Source organism: Haemaphysalis longicornis, unplaced genomic scaffold, assembly GCF_048455015.1.
Source record: "Haemaphysalis longicornis isolate Haplotype H1 unplaced genomic scaffold, Haemaphysalis longicornis Haplotype H1 scaffold_3, whole genome shotgun sequence".
Taxonomy (NCBI): domain Eukaryota; kingdom Metazoa; phylum Arthropoda; class Arachnida; order Ixodida; family Ixodidae; genus Haemaphysalis; species Haemaphysalis longicornis.
The window spans coordinates 33,454,894-33,472,632 of record NW_027526335.1 but is presented as its reverse complement, the minus strand read 5'-3'; the positions used below and the strand labels follow the sequence as shown (position 1 = coordinate 33,472,632).

Below are 17,739 nucleotides of genomic sequence, written 5' to 3'. Positions count from 1 at the left end.
TTTTCTAGACCCGTCTGTCGGTGCACGTGTCCACACTGTCACCCTGGTAGTCCACCGATTATCATTTTAGCTAATAACGTGGCCAGCCCTAGTCCATTTCTTTTTCGTTATTTCAACGATGATATCTTCTACTCTAGTTTGTTCCTTGATCCAGGAGGCTCGTTTCCTGTCTCTCAGTGTTACTCCGATCACCATTCGTTCCATGGCCCATTGAGCAGACCTAAGATTCCTTTCAAGTTGTTCAGTAAGGCGCCCAGTTTCCGCTCCATATGCCATCACCTCACATGTATTTCTGTACTTGCTGCTGAAAATTCTCCATGACAGGCAGGCCCGGATAGTTTAAACCGCAGGCTTTCGAATATCTCCCAAAATGGACCGCGTTATCACGCGCTGGAACCCGTTGCCAAGTCCAAAGCCAACGGCCGCGCTACGACCCCAATGGTGATGCTGTGCGCCCGGGATGCTATGATAGTTCAATCAGATAGGCGCCGGTTTTATAACGCGAAAGACGCCGGTGCGACTCCGAGCACGGGAAGCGTTTTTAAGGGCAGAGCACTCTAAGGGCCCGGATTGTCTTCATAGCTCGCCTGCGGTTATGCTACTACGGTTTCTAGGGTGGTAACACCGGACGTGGTAACGCTATTTATATAATCGCTTCTAAACGCTCCTCCGGCTAAACGAGAATTTTTTTTTCTTCCCACAAGAATAGACGTTAGGTCGTGTACAGCAAGCAAGATGTATGGCCGACAGTCATCATGCCCTGACACGGAGTACGCGAACATTAGATTGCCAAATCCAAAGTGCCGCGTGTTCTAAATCGCTAGTCAATATCAGGCTGTAGGGACAGGCTACTGACTGAATTGCGTAAGCAATCGATGTCCCTAATTTATCGATGGCTTGTATAGAAGAGGGCTTTGGCAATCGGTCACGACAGTACTTTGGGATAATAGCATTCGAAATCAAAAGACACGCCTATCGAATAAAAACTGCTTTCCTTAGTTCGATTGTAGGAATAATGACTATTGTAAAAGTGCCTGACGTATCGTGCAAATCGGTTAGTCCCATTTTAATGGATCTGGCGCAGTACGTCGCGGCCCTTCGGCGCCTTGCTAAACATGGTCCACATAAAGCCTTTCAAATACGAATGACGTTTCTAGATGACGTATAATATATGTTGGCGCAAAAGAAATGTATTCATGTACCTTTGACCTTCTGGTAGATAAAACAGTCACTGTAGAAAACGTGCTTGCAAACGCTCTCCACGGGGACACTATTTTTGCGACAGCTTACCCCACAAGCATTTGTACTGCTATGCCCTAAAGCGGTGTTCGGTTGTCAGCATCCGTGGATCTTCCAATTGATGAAAAGTACAATTTGATTGATTGTTTGGTTTAACGCGCGGACGCTACACAGCCGATGGGGCGCGCCGTAGTGGAGGGCTCCGGATTAATTTTGACCACTTGGGAAATTTAACGTGCGTTGAAATCTCAAGCACACAGGCGTTTTCACTTTTCGCCTCCATCAGAAAAACGGCCGCCGCACCCGGGAATCGAACCCGCGTCCTTAGGCTCAGCAGCACAGCGCCTTAGCCACTGAGCCACCGCAGCGCGTGATGAAAAGTACGAAAAAATCCGCGGTGACGTTTCGGCCCACGTTAGTACGGGCAGGTTGCATTGTTCCATGGCTCTGCGCCACAGCGAGCGTCGTAACTACGATGCAACCTTGTCACATTTGAAAAAATAAAAAAGGAACTTAATAGGAACGTTTTCGCCTACCTTTTTCTGTCACACACACCGACCGACCCTGACTTATCTCTCTGAAGTGCAGAAAAGTGCAGTTCATCCCCGAAACAGCTGGCAGACCGTAAGAGAGAGGGCTAATTCGCGCAATAACCTTGACATAAATTTGACCAATACATTTGTTGTCTTCCTCAATTCCGGAATTGTTTTTGCTGAGCCAGCATAAAAAAATATTTTTTCTTAGTTCTTTACCTAAATTCTGCGGAGAAAAGCCGGTTGCAATGCACTCCTGCTCCAAGTCGTCGCTTAATGATGTTAGCATGCACAGAAAATGTCATAGCCGTGAACAATGGGCACGACTTCTTTAACTATGTCGCTAATGCGTTATAACTGCCAGTAAACAAAGCCATGGCCTTTGTAGCTGTCTACCCAGTCACTTTAATGTGCAGAATATTTAATTTATAGCTTTGCTTTTGTGGTTACCTACACAACGCTTGCTTTTTCAAAAGCTCAATGTAGATGTGTTTATTCCTACTTTTTATCTCACTATGTTACCTAGTTTTGATTTAAAATTCTCAGTAGGTCTACTTTTTCACTGCCACGAATAAAGAAATTTGTCCTAGGTGTCGTAAAAGAAGAAAGTGTTTAGTGCCACCCTTTCAAAAACGAAATAACAATCGGAAGAAAAGCTGTGAAAGACGTTGCGCCAAATCAAGAAAATAAGGTAGCAAGTAGAAGGAGGAGGAATCAGCAGCAGTCGACACGTGGCGCGTGCAATTACAATTATTCCCGCTGGAGCCAACTAGAAGGTCACGGCTTACATCCGAAGATTACGCAAGCTCGTGGCGGCCCAGTGTCCGAACGGCGTTAGGAAGGTTGGTTGGTGGCGGCCGGAGGCAATTAGCGCCTCGGCCTATGCTCCCTAAATCAGGGTAGAGTGCGCGAGAATGTGTCTGGCAGTGGGCGCACGCAATTCGTGTCCGCGTTGTCGGCATTGCTCCTATTGGCTAATTCCCTCATTCGTGAGGAGATCTGCTCCAGCAGGAACGTTGGGGCCAGCTTCTTCGGGCGCACACTGGCACCTTACGTGATGATTGCCTGCACAAAGCAGATTTTCTCCAAAGCCTCCCTTTAGCTTGCAACAACTTCTTGTTTTTACGCAGCAGAGATTGCCTGATATGAAACGTGACATTATGTATTTCGACTAAATACATATACTACCAAGAGGAAAGAGAAGCGGAAACAAAGACACTAGGAAACAAATGAGCAGTCTTTCTTATTTTGTGCATGCGATTTTGCAACCTAAACGCGTGCATCTCGAAGAAATTAGTACCTCAGGAAGGATAAAAAAGATTCCGAAGAAGTAGGGGCATGCCCTAACGAGGTTATTCCTAACGAGGGCGAACTATTATTTCGGCTGTGAACACAACATACAGAGCAGCTGCAATGTTTAAAACGATAGATCTATTTCTAAAAATCCATGTTTTCAAATCTTCTGTTGAAAATCGGCTGTTTTATGTTTAAGGCGAAAGTTTCGAGTTTTCCATTCTGCGAAAAACTGTCGTTGCTGTCCAGTCCAGCAAATGGCGGCCGCTCCAAAGGGGAAATAATAAAAAAACTGTGGTTGATTCCTCTGCCATAGGAATCGGTAAAACACGAAAGTGAAATGTGCAGTGAAATCTGCAGCAGAGCATAATTTGCGTGTTGGCGGCTGTCTTGTGGGTGTGCTTGGTGAGCGACGTCCTGCTGGCGGGTCGCTTCTACAAAAGTGCGCTGGCGTTAGTTCCATGACGGATACGATGTAAGTGAAATATTGGTGTATCCCGACATAAAACACATTCTTGTTAAAATATAAATCCCGAAAACGAACCCGAAGTATAACGTACTCTTTAGTACTAAAGGTTGCTTCCCCGCAAGAAGACCATGTGTGCAGTGGTGCACCCTTTGCAGACCACTTGCTTTGTTGTACTTGCGTCACTTCCGTGACGGATATGATGTAAGTGAAATCTTCGTGAATCTCGGAGTAAAACACTTTCGTGTTAAAAAAATGGCTGACGATTTTTCAGCGAACGTATCAGCGAACGGATAACGGCGAGCGCTACTCTCGCATTATCTCGCTGCGCGTCGCCCCTGCCGAGCATGTCTCGCGCGGCCTCGGCATAGCGCCCTCCCTCTTACACTTTCGCCATTCTTTCTCCTCCGTTTTTCTGCTCGCTCTATCTCGTATATCTTTGTTGTCCTCTTCGTTCGCTCGGTTACAACGAGGCCGACGACGACGCGAAACCACTAAGCGGGCGCTGAACAGTTGCGCTCTAAAATATTTCGGTAACATGGGACTTGAATCCAGGTCTCCAGAGAGCAGGAACCGAGTGCGTTATCACTGAGATAACTCCGCACCCTGTCAACGAGGTTACAAGGTTTAGCCTGGTGTGTGCTTCGGGAGAAAGGAACGCGAAAGCACGGGGGTAGAAGACGGGTACGCCAGCCATGGAGAGCCCTGATTCTGGCGAAGTTGCCGCGTTAATGGTGTCCAATATTCCTGTCGGAGTAACTCGCGCCGAACGATGAGAAAACGAAAGCCAAGAAAGGGACGCAAACACAATGGTTCTCCTCGATTATCAGTCCCGGATCATCCGCGGACTGCCCGAGGCGGGATCCGGAGCTCGATTTTCCCAGGGATTCCATGAGGCTTCCGGTCCGAGGGCAGTCCTCGGACTGCCTGCGGACCTCCCAGGACTGGTAAATCGAGGAGGCCCCATGTAGCCATAGAAGGCGAAAGCCTATCGACGTAATGCAGCATGGCATACCCCAACAGGATACGATTTCCCATATTCGACGCTTTTACCGTACTGTCCATGAGCAAACGAGAAAACAAGTGTTTCTTCTTATCACGCCTTGATTTCTCCTTCTTCCTCTCATGACATCCCCTTCAAATTATTACTCCAGTACCTGTTTCGCGAACCTTTCGCAGGCAGAACAATAAATTCCGCAATTGGCGATGGCAGGCAAACTTAATTTACTATCCCACACGTTATGATTACAGGTTCACACTTAAAGTGAATTGTATGTAAACAAATCAGCATCCCCGTATAAAACTGTCGCATTACTGTGTTTCATGGATGGTCCTTCTGTTGAACAGAAAGAGAGATGTTTTGTGTGCATTCCTCAATAATGAACCTACGAAATGAACCTTTCCCTGTTCCTTCGAGTGCTGATACAAGTACCTTTTCTTTTGCAAAGAAAGAAAGCAATTAAAATCTGCAAGCGATGCGCTTATTCTCTCGCGTTCTCACCATGGCAACGTTTTTAGAAACAAATATTTTTTTAGGAGCCTTACCAAACTAAGCGGCCGAAAATGAAGGGAAATAAAGAGGACAAAAGCAGACTGGCACTAACAGGGACGCATTCGCCGCCAAGAACGTTCTGAAAGGCCAAAACATTTCTTTATTTCTTCCTGCAAACGGCAAACAGAGATATAATTCCTTCTCCAGTACCTTTCATTTCGAGCTTTTATGCTTCTACCCAGCCTCAAAGTCCTTTCTGCCGCCGCAAGATTTGTCGTCGCGGCCGGGTGCTTTCCAAAAGTTTGTCCTGCAGCGCGTCCCGTCTTCGTGCCAGGAATTAGGAGGAAATCACATAGATCAAGCCTCCAGTTCCATTACGCTTGCTACATAAAGATGTCTTGTTGCGCCGGCCCGACCGAGGGCCCCGAACAAGAGAAGGCCCGGATGAGAACGACTCAGATAAAGAACTCGGAGCTTGTTAATAAGGGCAGGGGTGCCCGTATTCCCTCCGGGGATTCCACAGAGCGGGGCCGTATGCGGTTTTGTCGCCGCCGAAGAGGCGACGGCGCCAGGGCGGTGCCATCCTCTTTCTCAACTGCGGGCACCGACATCGAGGCGCAAGAAAAACGAGTGAGAGGAAGGAAATGCGTCACACAGAACAGGCGTAGCAAGAAATGAAAGCTGTCTATTCGTGAAATATTACGGACCTTGTTTGGGGTAGAATTTGTGGGGCCAAAATAGATTTCTGCAATTGATGACAAAATAGAGGGCACTATATCGTGCAAGCCAAAGCCTATAATGTCAAAACTATGGTGGGTAATTGTTAACTTAGAACAAATGCTTAGGTGCGCATAAAAACAAGCTTATGCATCGTTGAAACTTTGTTTTTCGAAAGTTGAAATTCACCAAAACAACATAGCCATGAGGCGTCTAATGGCACTACGTAACGCATACCGAGCTTTAAACCAAAAGACATGCAGGCACATTAAAAACAATAGGGGGCAAACTACCTCATGCGGTGCCGAGTGTGTGGCATTGCGTAGCAACCTCTAATCTTCACTCATCTGCCATGACGCAAATCTAGAACTACACATGGATATCTGTGCATAACTGTTCGATGAAATCAGTTTTCGGGATTTTCTACAAACCGCCAGACAGTCATGCACTTTTTTGTAACTACCTGCGCAGTTCTCTTACAAACATAAAACATATTCCTGACGCATCTATATTTCTTTTCGGTGGCTTCAACTATCCTCACATCAATTGCGTCTTCTTTCAGCCCCTAATGAATCGTCTTTGAGTGAATCCAAACATTTTCTAGAATTGGTACTAGATTGGAACCTCCACCAAGGAATAACACACTTGATCTGTTGCTCACCACTTCCCCTGATGATGTATCGAGTTTCACAGTCCTCCCCGTAATTAGCGACCACAATCTTCTAAAAATATGTCTCTCAATTCCACTCAAAGAAAGAGCACCTACATCCAAGGTAATAACTGACTTCAACAGGGGAAATTTTGAGTTAATTAACGAGGAACTTGCTCGCTTGTACGAGAACTTTGAAAAATCTTACAGAACGTGCTGGGTAAATTCTAATTGGAGCGTTATGAAAGTGCCTTATTGTGCCTAAATAAGAAATAAATTTCTACAATATTTGTGAAGTCCGACTCATATAACCCATGGTTTAATAAGAGCCTGAAATCATTGCTCACACGAAAAAGCTTCTCTATAGAACAGCGAAAAGCAAAAAATTGCCCAGAAGCATGGAATTTCCACCACTTGTGTGAAATTGAATACCAAAAGGCAGTTATTCGGCCAAGGATAAATTTTTTCCTGTTGACCTGATTACAATCCTTCGTTCAAACCCAGATAAATTCTGGCTCGTAATTTCTGCAAAGCCGCAAACAACCATATAAATCTTGTTGGCTCTGATGATGAACCGATAAGCGCCGAGGAAACAGCTGCTGCTCTAAATACCTTTTTCTCATCCGTGTTTCACATACCGAATACCTGTCCTCTCGACCTATTCCGGACTTCTCTTCCCAGACAATGCCTGAAATATAAGTACACCTGGATGGCGTATGCAACCTAATGCAGTCTCTTGAAATATCATCCTCCGCTGGATGCGATGACATCAATTCTGAATTACTTAAAACACTCTATAGCACTGTCTAGCAAATTCTTGTACCTTATATTTAACCACTTTTTAAACACAGGAACCGTGCCAGATGATTGGAATAGAGCTAAAATAGTCCCAATTTTTAAAGCGGGGAGTGCGAAAGCCCCGCTAATTGCCGCCCGATAAGCTTAACCAGTGTTACATCTAAGCTCACTGAGCATATCACAGTATCCAATCTTATGGCCGTTGGGACTCGCATCTCCGCTTGTCCCACAGTTCGGAATCAGCCATCCCGACGATGTCACCACTCTTGGGACTGGGCTTTCCCACCGCAGCCACCACTGTTGCGACTGGCCATCCGAGTACAGTCACCAGTGTAGCGGCATTGCCTTGCTCCGTCCGCTATCGACGCGGCGCAGAGCAGAGCGATGAAGATCTAGAGTCGAAGAAAAGTTGAGGCAACATTTATATACAATATTGCCGCGAACCATGTATTGGGTTTGTTTATTTATGTTACCGCCCGGCTGCGCCGGTCTGTGTTATCTGTGTGCCAAGGGAAGCACGTGTTTCATTCTTTCTTTCTATGCTGCACGTGTTGTCTCTTCTGATAGGGAGAGGGTTCCGAACTTACGCGAACAGCATAGAATAATCTTCTTTGTTATGGATGTATTTCGGCGGTTCCAGAAACACTCGCGCCCAAAGATAAATTATCGCAGAGCCGACGCCGCGGCTTTCGATTCGCCGAAGCTCGCCTGCACACGTCACTTTTTTGACTGCTGCTTCACCGCTTGTTTATTCTTTGTGTTGTTAGGGGAGCACAAGTTCGCTCCAATAAATGTGTTTTCCTTCAAGACAACTGCGTTGCCTTTGACTTCGGGACAATATGTAAAAGGGTAACAAGATCGTTACGTGGCCCGCACAAAGGCGACAGCACGTCTCAACTCGGTGCCTGCGAAAAGGGCCGCCGATAAGTCCCTCCGTGCGGGTTTTTATACCACCGGGAGTCCGTTCTAGCCGCGAGCGGTTTGAATCGCTCCAATCAGGACTCTCGCTGGCCGCAGTTTAAAATCCGACCAATGGAGGTGAAGCGGTTGCGTCAGCCGAGCCGCCCTCGCTGGGGAAAGGGAAGGCGACGCCGTCGCCGTCTCCGCGAAGCCGTCTCCAAGCATGTGGTGGCATGACGGCCACCGGTCGTTCACCCGATGCATGATTCGGCCGAGCCGCCGCGAAGGGAAAATGAGAGGCGACTCTGCGGCGATGCAACTTTGGGCCTGTCGGCCGCGGGCGGTTTGGTCTGGTTTGGACGAGGCGTGAATCGGCCCCTCTGTCGGCGCGTCGCCCCGTGCAGCGAATTTGGGATGAGCGCTTGGGCACAACATGGCCTACCTCGAATAAATCAGCTTTTTCTGCCCCTTTCACTACAGTTTCCGAAAATACCTTACCTGTGAAACTGAACCGGCTGAATTTACAAATGGATGATCGATTTGAAATCGATGCGTCTGCAGGGGGTGTGGCATTGCATCCCCGCCTGAGGACCACGTTTGTACGCCAAAATGCGCCCTATGTGGGGCCCTCATTCCACGGCGGACAAGCAGTGTAAGCAGCATTTTCAACTGCCATACGTCGTTCCCAGAAGAAAAAGGGAGCACCAGCGAGCCAAGTCACCTGTGTCGCCAGACAGAAAACGTGACCGGAGCAGGTCACCCTCGAGGGGACGCTTCGAGGCGCTACGTTATTGCTCCAAAACCGGACACTCCCGTTCCACCGAACGTTCGCGATCCAGAAGACGTTCCCGCTCCAAGGGGCCACCAGCCGTGCGCATCCAGGAGCCACCCGATGCTGAACAGACCACGTGGGTCGATCGAGGCAAGGGACTTACACCAAGGGTAACGGAGGTTTCCTCAACACTGCCAGAGGATAGCGCGGATAGGATTGTACAGCTAGAACGCGAGAACGCTTTGCTGAGGAACGCTTTCGAGCAGCTGAAGGCTGAAATAGCCGAGATGAAAAGGGCAGGAGAGGGCCTACCGGCTCAACGGCCTTTACCCCCTGAAACCGAGATGGTGGTAACGCCAATGGAACCCCAGGCGCCCGTTATCGGGAAATCCGCCAAAAAGAGGTCTAAACCCATACGAGAAGAGGGTTTCGACGAGCTAGGAACCGAGTTGAGAGAATTTCAGTCCGAATTGAGGACCACGCTCGAAGCCCTCAGCGAAGCGGTCTCTGCCCTGAACGTGAGAGTCGATTCGGTCGAATCTAATGTGAGGATAGCGGCTAGCCTGCCTCGTTCCTTCGCGCCAGATGCATCTCCATCGACAGATAGCTCTAGAGTCATGGCGGCCCTGCACGGCGGCCGGTCACGATCACGGTCACCGTGGCCTGCGCGCAGCATTTCGCACGACCGGGTAATCGGGCATTCCAACCATGGCGGGACACTATAGCGAGATATTAATTTGGCAGTGGAACTGTGGCGGCTCCCAATATAAAAACACAGTCCTACAGCAGTTCGTCAGATCCCATCCTAAAAAACCGCACGTCATTTTACTGCAAGAAACATTGGCTCAGTCGGTCTCACTTTCTGGATTTGAATCTTATACGGTATACGGAGAAGGTAAGAGAGGCATTTGTACTCTCGTCTCGAAAAAGTTCACTTTCACCGTTCACAATCTCTTCGTGGATCACAGTAAAACGGACCACTCGCTAATCGAGATCATTCCGAGTGGCCAGCTCAGGGATAGCCTTTTCATACATAACATTTACAGCTCTCCGTGAGACATGAGGCAGCGTTTTACTTCTCTCATTTCCAAGGCGGTTAGAAAGGCGGCAGGATCTCCGCTTGTAGTTGCTGGAGACTTGAACGCTCCGCATCAAGCGTAGGGATATCACCGCGTCACGGCCAAGGGGGCGGCCCTCTGGCGGGCGGCGTCCGACTACGGTGTCACCCTGATTACGGACCCGTCCTTTCCAACTAGGACGGGAAACTCGTGCGCCAGGGACACCGCGCTGGACCATACGTTCGTTCGTGGCAAACGTTGGGCGCGCTGTGTGGTGCAATCTCAAAGAGAACTTGGGCAGCGATCACTGTGTGCGGGCCACGTCGTTAGTGTTACGGAAAAGGCCACCGAAGGAGTTTAGGATGACGGATTGGGATCTTTTTCGTAAAATCAGGGCAGAGGGAAACCGAAACCCCTAAGTCCCTAGATAGTTGGGTAGCGTAGCTTAAAAAGGATGTAGCGTCCGCCACCAAGTCCGTTGTCGCCGACCTAAATGTGGATAGGATGGACAACCGATTGCCAAACCTTTTGGCGGCGAAAAGAGCCCTCGTCGATAGATGGAAGGGCCAGTGGCTGAACCGCAAACTCCGAAAAAAGATTGTGGAACTAAATCGCACAATAGAGCTACACTGCCAGACGCTTTCCAAGCAGCAATGGGACGAGGTGTGTAATTCGGTTGACGGGCAGATGAGATCAGGTGGAAAATGGAACCTGCTCAAGGAGTTGCTAAGTGAATCCAATTCCCGGTCTAATCAGAGGCACGCTACTGATAAGATACTACACGCAGCCCGCCAGGTCAATTCCGATTCGGAAATACTCTAGTCGGTAGCCAACAGATATCTACCTATAGACACTTCGGATGATGCGGACTACCCGCCTTACAGAGGTTCTCCAATGGCCACTCTGGACGAGCCCTTTAGCGTCCCCGAGGTAAGGGAGGCCCTCGCGGCCCTCAGCGGACGTTCTGCTCCGGGTCCGGACGGAATTTCAAACAGACTTTTTCACCACTTGGATGACGAATCGATCACATTCCTTACGGACGAGATAAATCGCATCTGGGAACGGGGCGCGGTTCCGGAGTCGTGGAACCTGGCGTTGGTCGTCCTGATCCCGAAGCCGGGGCGCGCTCCAGGCATGACTAATCTCAGACCGACCTCCCTCACATCGTGCATAGGCAAAGTGGCGGAACATGTTATTAAAAACCGCATCTCCAGCACATCGGAGACCGCGGTCTCTTTCCGTATAACATGATCGGCTTTCGACCGTCCCTTTCGACTCAGGACGCCATGAAGCTGATCAAGTATCAGATCATCGATAGGGACACGAGGAACGTTAGAGCCATCCTAGGCTTATATTTAGAGAACGCCTTCGATAGCGTCTCGCACGCCCACATACTCGACTCCATCTCGAAGCTGGGCCTTGGCCACAACTTTCACGCGTTTATCAGCTCGTTTCTTGGACATAGAAAGGCCACGTTAAAGATTGGGGACCTCAAGTCAGAGCCCATCCAGCTGGGCACGAGGGGGACGCCGCAGGGTTCGGTGGTATCCCCGCTCCTGTTTAATATTGCCATGTGTAAATTGTCTCCGAGACTCTCGGAGGTCAAGGGCAACACACTCTACGCTGGCAACATTACCGTATGGTGCGTCGGAGGCTGCGAGGGTAGGGTAGAGGAAGTACTTCAGGAAGCGCTAGATCGCACAGAGGCTTTCCTCGCTGGGATGGGGCTTCGCCTCTCCTAGAGCAAGTCGGAGCTCCTATTGTACAGACCTAGTAGGAGAGGGGTTAAGTCCAAGGGCTGGGTCCCCCTCTCAGAAGTGCACCTTGCGCTCCGCACGAGCGAGGGACACCCCATTCCCAGCGTTGGGGTTATCCGGGTTCTCGGTATGCTCATCGAGTTGAACGGTTGTAATGGGCACACTATCGCCAAAATCACCGCTAAGACTGATAGTATGATACGGTTAATTACTCGGGTCTCGAACAGTTGAGGAGGTATCCAGGAAGACAATCTCCTGAGGCTCTTTCATGCCTTCTTGATGATCCAAATCACATACGTGGCGGCCATGGACTCCTGAAAGAATCATGAAAAGAGTAAGCTTAATTTACTAATTCGCAAAAGCATCAAGCGTGTGCTGGGTATCCCGATAAATGCCAGCACAGAGAGGCTCATGCAGCTCGGGGGTGCACAACACTTTAGAGGAAATCCTCGAAGCGCAGCACACGTCTCAGACTGCCAGGTTGTCGTCTTCGCCCACTGGCAAGGGAGATTCTGGTGGTTCTGGGCTGTAATTCATCCCTAGAGGAGGAGCACAAGGTTGGCCTTACTAAGGAGAAGAGAGCTGCTATAACTATCTTCCCGTTTCCACGCAACGTGCACCCGCAGCACAATGCAGGCAGGCGGAGGGCCAGAGGTGAGGCCCTACTAAAACAAGTTCGTGACGACCCGCACTCCGCGCGCTTTGTGGACGCCGCGCAGTACGGCCGATCGGCAAACTTCTCGGCAGCTATGGTGGATCACAGTGGCACAGTTCTCAATTCTGCGTCTTTCAGGAACTCCGGCTAGAGCCGAGCAGGCTGCGGTGTCTCTTGCTTTACTTGACGACAGCCGCCATCGAATTTACACCGATTCCTGCGCGGCCGTTAGGGCCTTTGTATCTGGTTCCGTTTCGACCGAGGTAGCTCGCATCTTAGGAAATAAGGTAATTTCCTCACACAACATCACCTGGTTTCCCGCTCACCTAGGGTCGCACTTGTCCTGTTTAACTAATCTCAACGAGGTCGCCCACATCCGCAAGCGCGAGATAACCCACCGCGCCGGGTCGGACGGAGGTGGTGCCTCGGGGATTGGTTGGGAGGTCTTCAGAGACACTTTATTCACGTTCAACGAGACTATTGCCACAGGCAGCCATGCTCCGAATGTTGCAGACTAGGTCTTATCGTAGTCTATCCACTCTCAGCTTCTACACGGACACTTTTGAACCGGACTGCCCGGATTGTGGTGAACGTAGCAATTTAGATCATATGCTCTGGCGGTGCCGCTCACTTCGGAGCGCTCAACGCATAACCGAGTAAGAGTGGCACTTCGACTTGGAGAGCCCCGATCTACTACACCAGCTAAGGGCCGTCCAGAGGGCCCACTACGCGGCGGTGAGGCTCGGCCTCCCCGTCCCCACGTGGGAGCGGCCCGCAGCGCTGCCGCCCTGAACGGCGGTGGTCCTCCTCAGGACTTTCAATAAAATTCATTGTCTGTCTCCAAGGCCTTCGATCGCATTCCCCACAACCATTTGCTCATCAAATTATTCGCTCTTGGTTTACCCCCAAACCTTATAAAATCGCTTGAACATTTCTCAACACGACGCGTTCAGTTCACCTTTGCTGACACTTTCCAATCAACCCTTACCAGCGAACCTTCGGGTGTTCCGCAGGGCGCGGGCTTATCACTCTATTATTTCTTATTTACGTAAATGACCTTCCCAGGAACATAAAAACACAGGTGACTGCCTTCTTTATAACCCCCGTCATTCCTCTAACGACGCAATCACCCTACAACGCGACCTTGAAACCATAGCTTCATGGTGGGAAAAAGGTCATATGCCACTAAACCTCGCTAAATGCAAGGTCATGTACTTCACTGGTAAAAGCACCACCACACACGAGACCGACTGCATTAATTCTGTTCCCTATGACCACACGTGCAATTAAAAATATCTATGAGTTCATCTGAGGTCGTCATTATTATGGCGAAGCATATTGAAACCATTCGTTCAGAAGCTTCGCGCACATTAGGCTACTTACGACGTAACTTACGGTCTGAATCTCCTGACATTAAGAAACTCGCATCCCCAACATACGTGCGACCAAAATTCGAATACGCATCGTCCATCTGGCATCCCTCACAAGCTTATCTCACCAGTGATTAGGAAGCCGTTGAGAACCGCGCACCCCGTTTCATTGCGTAACAACATTTAAGACACATCAAACAGCGTAACCGGACAAACAATTTTTGTGACCCGCATCACTCGCTTCGTGTCGCATAACTTCTCGTCTCTGCCTCCTTCACACTTTATTTTACTTCAGCAGATCGGGACCACCTAGCCTGTCCCAAACGTACGCCTCGATAACCAGCTCATTCTTCCCTCATGCCGTAACCCTCTGTAATGCACTGCTTGATTATATTGTTTCTTGCAGGGACCGCAAAACATTTCTTGAAAAACTAACGAGTTTGCAAAATCCAAATGATACGTCCTAACACCACAGTTACATTTTGCGTTTATTGCTGTGTTTTTGCTGTACACCCAGAATTTATTTATCCCCTCATGTATTTTTATGTTATTTATGCGTGATTGTTTTGTTCGTTTTCGTTAGTTCTTGCAATCAGCGTGCACCATGATATTGTTACTTTACAACAAAACTTCCAACTTCGATGTACATCCTCCCCCTACTATATATTGCATTTGGACCCTTAAAGGGAAGGTGAAGCGGTTTTAGAATTAAAAGAAAAGTTAACTAGCAGCAAGTACACATTGAATAGTTCATGTGTACGAAATATTTTCGCAATACATGCAATAGAAGCGGCGCAATGAGCAAACAAAAGTTGCCCGATGCCCCGCCCCCATCTCGCCGCGCGATGCCGGAAGACCGAAGAGCGCGGGCGAAAACCGGCTGAAAAACGTCATACCTGGACTTCCGGCCGGATCAGCCGCCTCGGCCATGCTCTTTTCGCTGTGTTTCCTTGTGAATGATACTTGTTGTTGTTGTGGTTGATAGCACTCATTTGTACAATTTTCGTGTTCAAAAAGTATGCACGAACGCCAAACGAGGCATACGTTATCATGCCGTATTCCTAAGCAGAATAATGCCACGCCGGGATGCTTGATAACATACGGAAGCGACAGCCGAGGTGGCTGTGCTTGATGACAGAGAATATACTACACTACGTTAAATGCTTTGTAAACCGCTCCAATGCGGTTTTTTTTTATTGCGACGGAAGTGAATGTTCACATTAGATTCTAGATTTAGGAAGGATGGGGAATACTGCTATACTTTGGCCGGGGATGTTTCGTTCCATTCCAGAAACCAAGTCACAATTGTTCAGGAAATACTTGTTTCTTTAAACGCGTCGCTTTTCTTTCCCTATGGGCTCAGGACAGTGTTCAAAAAAACAATTTTTTGGTGAAACTAAAACAAGGGGCCAATCCTAATAAAAGTTCTCTCCCGGCTAAGAGGTAAACAGTATTCCTACAAAGTAAAAGAACCAAGACAACCAGATTACTTATTTTGCAAGTATACATGTCACGATAAGGTGATGTTTGTCTGGAATTAAAAAAAAAAAAACACCACTCCGAACCACCACCGTGCCATAATTTGTGTTGACTGCGGGGGCCTACTTTTTTGCCCAAGATTCCGTGTGGCTGCATATTATAACCTGGCAAGCACTTGTTGTCACTGAACCTCAAGTGTGCTCCAGTGATAGTCGGTGATATATATAATGATGATACTAAAAAAATTAGGAGCGAAGATTAAATATACGGCCTCTGTCCGACTAGCGCGGTAAATGCTTAAATCTAGAAATGCTGAAACAGGCCAACGATTCATTGTCACAAACGTTTGGTGATTGTTACCTAAAGTAACGTAACTACAATGTAACTGCCTTGTCCGACTGGTCTGTTAATAATAACGAGGTGGCCGTAATATTGTAGCAGAATGCGCAACGCACAAGCGAAAATCAAGCCCTACTACAGCCAATAATGCTGAGCAGGCACTAGTATGCTGCAGTGTTTTCAGAATAAATGCATGTGAAGCAGTAAGACGCCACTCATCGAAGTGCAGCTAGGAATCGCGGAGGCGCCGTAGCGCCGCTGCCTAAATGGCGCGCGCGTGTGGGTCTGTGTACGGGGATGAGTAACGTGGCTGGGGTGGGCGACAACGAACAAAGGAAATGCGGAAACAGAGTCTGCTTGTTGGTTTATGCGTGTACCGGCAAGATGTGTCTCGCATATACGTTTACAGCGCATGAACGCTATTTTTTCGCGCAGTGCACGTACGTGCTTTTCGCTGGTAGATTGTTTATAAAACGCCCATTAATCTTCGGCATAAATGGTTTTGTGTATTATAAAAAGCAGTTAAGGCAGTGCTTAATATTAACATAAGGTATAAAATCCCCCTATGCTGGTTGCCTAATTCAAAAATATTTTGATGGAACCCACTAGTCGACGTCACAGTCACCGCTTTGGGGTTCTCTGTCGTGTAAAGCAAATTTAAGCTCCAAGATAATTGAACCAATAGCACGGGAAATTATAAAACAAACTTCCAGTCATGTGCGAAAATTAAACTGCAAGCTAAATTGCCGCAAAGGCAACCGTGCGATCGTTCGCAATGCTTCCGACAACCCGCGTGGCCGAAGGGTGTCCTCTTTTGACGTCATGACGGGCGCAACCAATAAGGGGCGTCAAAAGACGAAAAGCGCGCGTCTTTCAAACGGGGCCGCGCTTTTTCAAGATAAATGCCACCTGGACTCATGTACGACAAATTTCGATGTGATATTCGGAATCAGCGCGCAAGAAACTATATAACTGTTAATCTAACTAAATTTTTTTGGAAAGCGCTTCAGCTTCCCTTTAAGGTTGAATAAATGAAATGAAATGAAATAAAATGAAACAAAAGTCTCAGTTGAATCTGCTGCGTTAATCCGCCGCAGGAAGCAGTTCGCAGCGGCGGTTGACTCTACAGCACCAGACGGCCCCAAACCACCATGGCGCCCGCAAGGGCTACAGCTAATGTTATCACGTCTGAGCCAACACTAAATTAAGTACCCACCGTGTCCCTACGCAGCTCTTGATACAATCAGCTGTGCTGGACGGCGCTCCCGCAACATAGCGCGCCAGCACTGGTATTTGTCCCTTTCCGCCTCTGCTGCGTCCGCCCCACCAGAAGCACCGCAGCTTCCGTCACCTGTCTTGCTTGTACGCGCCGTCAATTAAACACGCGCCGAGGATTACTGATGCCTTCTCGTTAAGGTAAATATATTTACCCGCACAGCGTTAGGACTATCTGGTCTTATCTCAAATACTCACTCGAAAGGCGTACTTAAAAGATAAATCACTGAAAAGAAAGAAAAACAAGAGAAATACTTTATTATAGCACGTTGCCTTAAGAGGATAAAAATGAAAAATAAACAAGCCTAATTCTTTTTTTACACAAACAAATCTCGATGTTTAGAGTATTTCAGTGAAAATGCAGTCTCTAGTACATGTCGTTAGAAATGGTGTGCCCCAAGGATCGGTATTGGCTTCGACCTTGTATAATATGGCGTTGATTCCACTGGCATGGCGCCTTCACGATGTACCGGATGTTAAATTTCCAATTTACGCCGATGACATCACCGTGTGGAGCACTCACCATGAACTGGAAACTCAAGCCCGTTGCATCCAATCAGCCTTAGATGTGATCGCAGCCTTTGCCTCTTCCGTGGGCCTTCAGCTTTCACCAAGTAAAACAACATCCACATCTGTTGCAAACCGCTGGGGCCGCCGAAGGCTGGCTGCTTGTCCCATCCACCTTCAAATGGCTGGGCAACCACTGCAAGAGAGCCCAACAGTCAAAGTCCTGGGGTTGATGATACACCAGTCAGGAAGGGCGACAGCTTGGCTAGCTCAGGCTAAACACCAAGCTGCTCAAACGCTAGAACTAATACGCCGTAACGCTCCCAAAGCAGGTGGAGCCAGCTCACACGTGGCGCGACAAATAGTGAAAGCAGTATTACGACCGGGCTTGGTCTACTCTGCTCAGTTCAAGCATTTGACGGCAGCGCAGTGGGATCGAC

The 17,739-nt window shown here is 48.5% G+C and overlaps 1 protein-coding gene across 1 annotated transcript; it reads left to right on the top strand.

Moving 5' to 3' along the window:
* Nucleotides 1-11,164: 11,164 nt before the first annotated feature.
* LOC144175186 (protein YkfC-like) lies at nt 11,165-11,659 on the top strand. The gene has a single exon (XM_077704290.1). It carries the CDS (start codon nt 11,165-11,167, stop codon nt 11,657-11,659), a length of 495 nt encoding a protein of 164 aa, XP_077560416.1.
* Nucleotides 11,660-17,739: the final 6,080 nt, after the last annotated feature.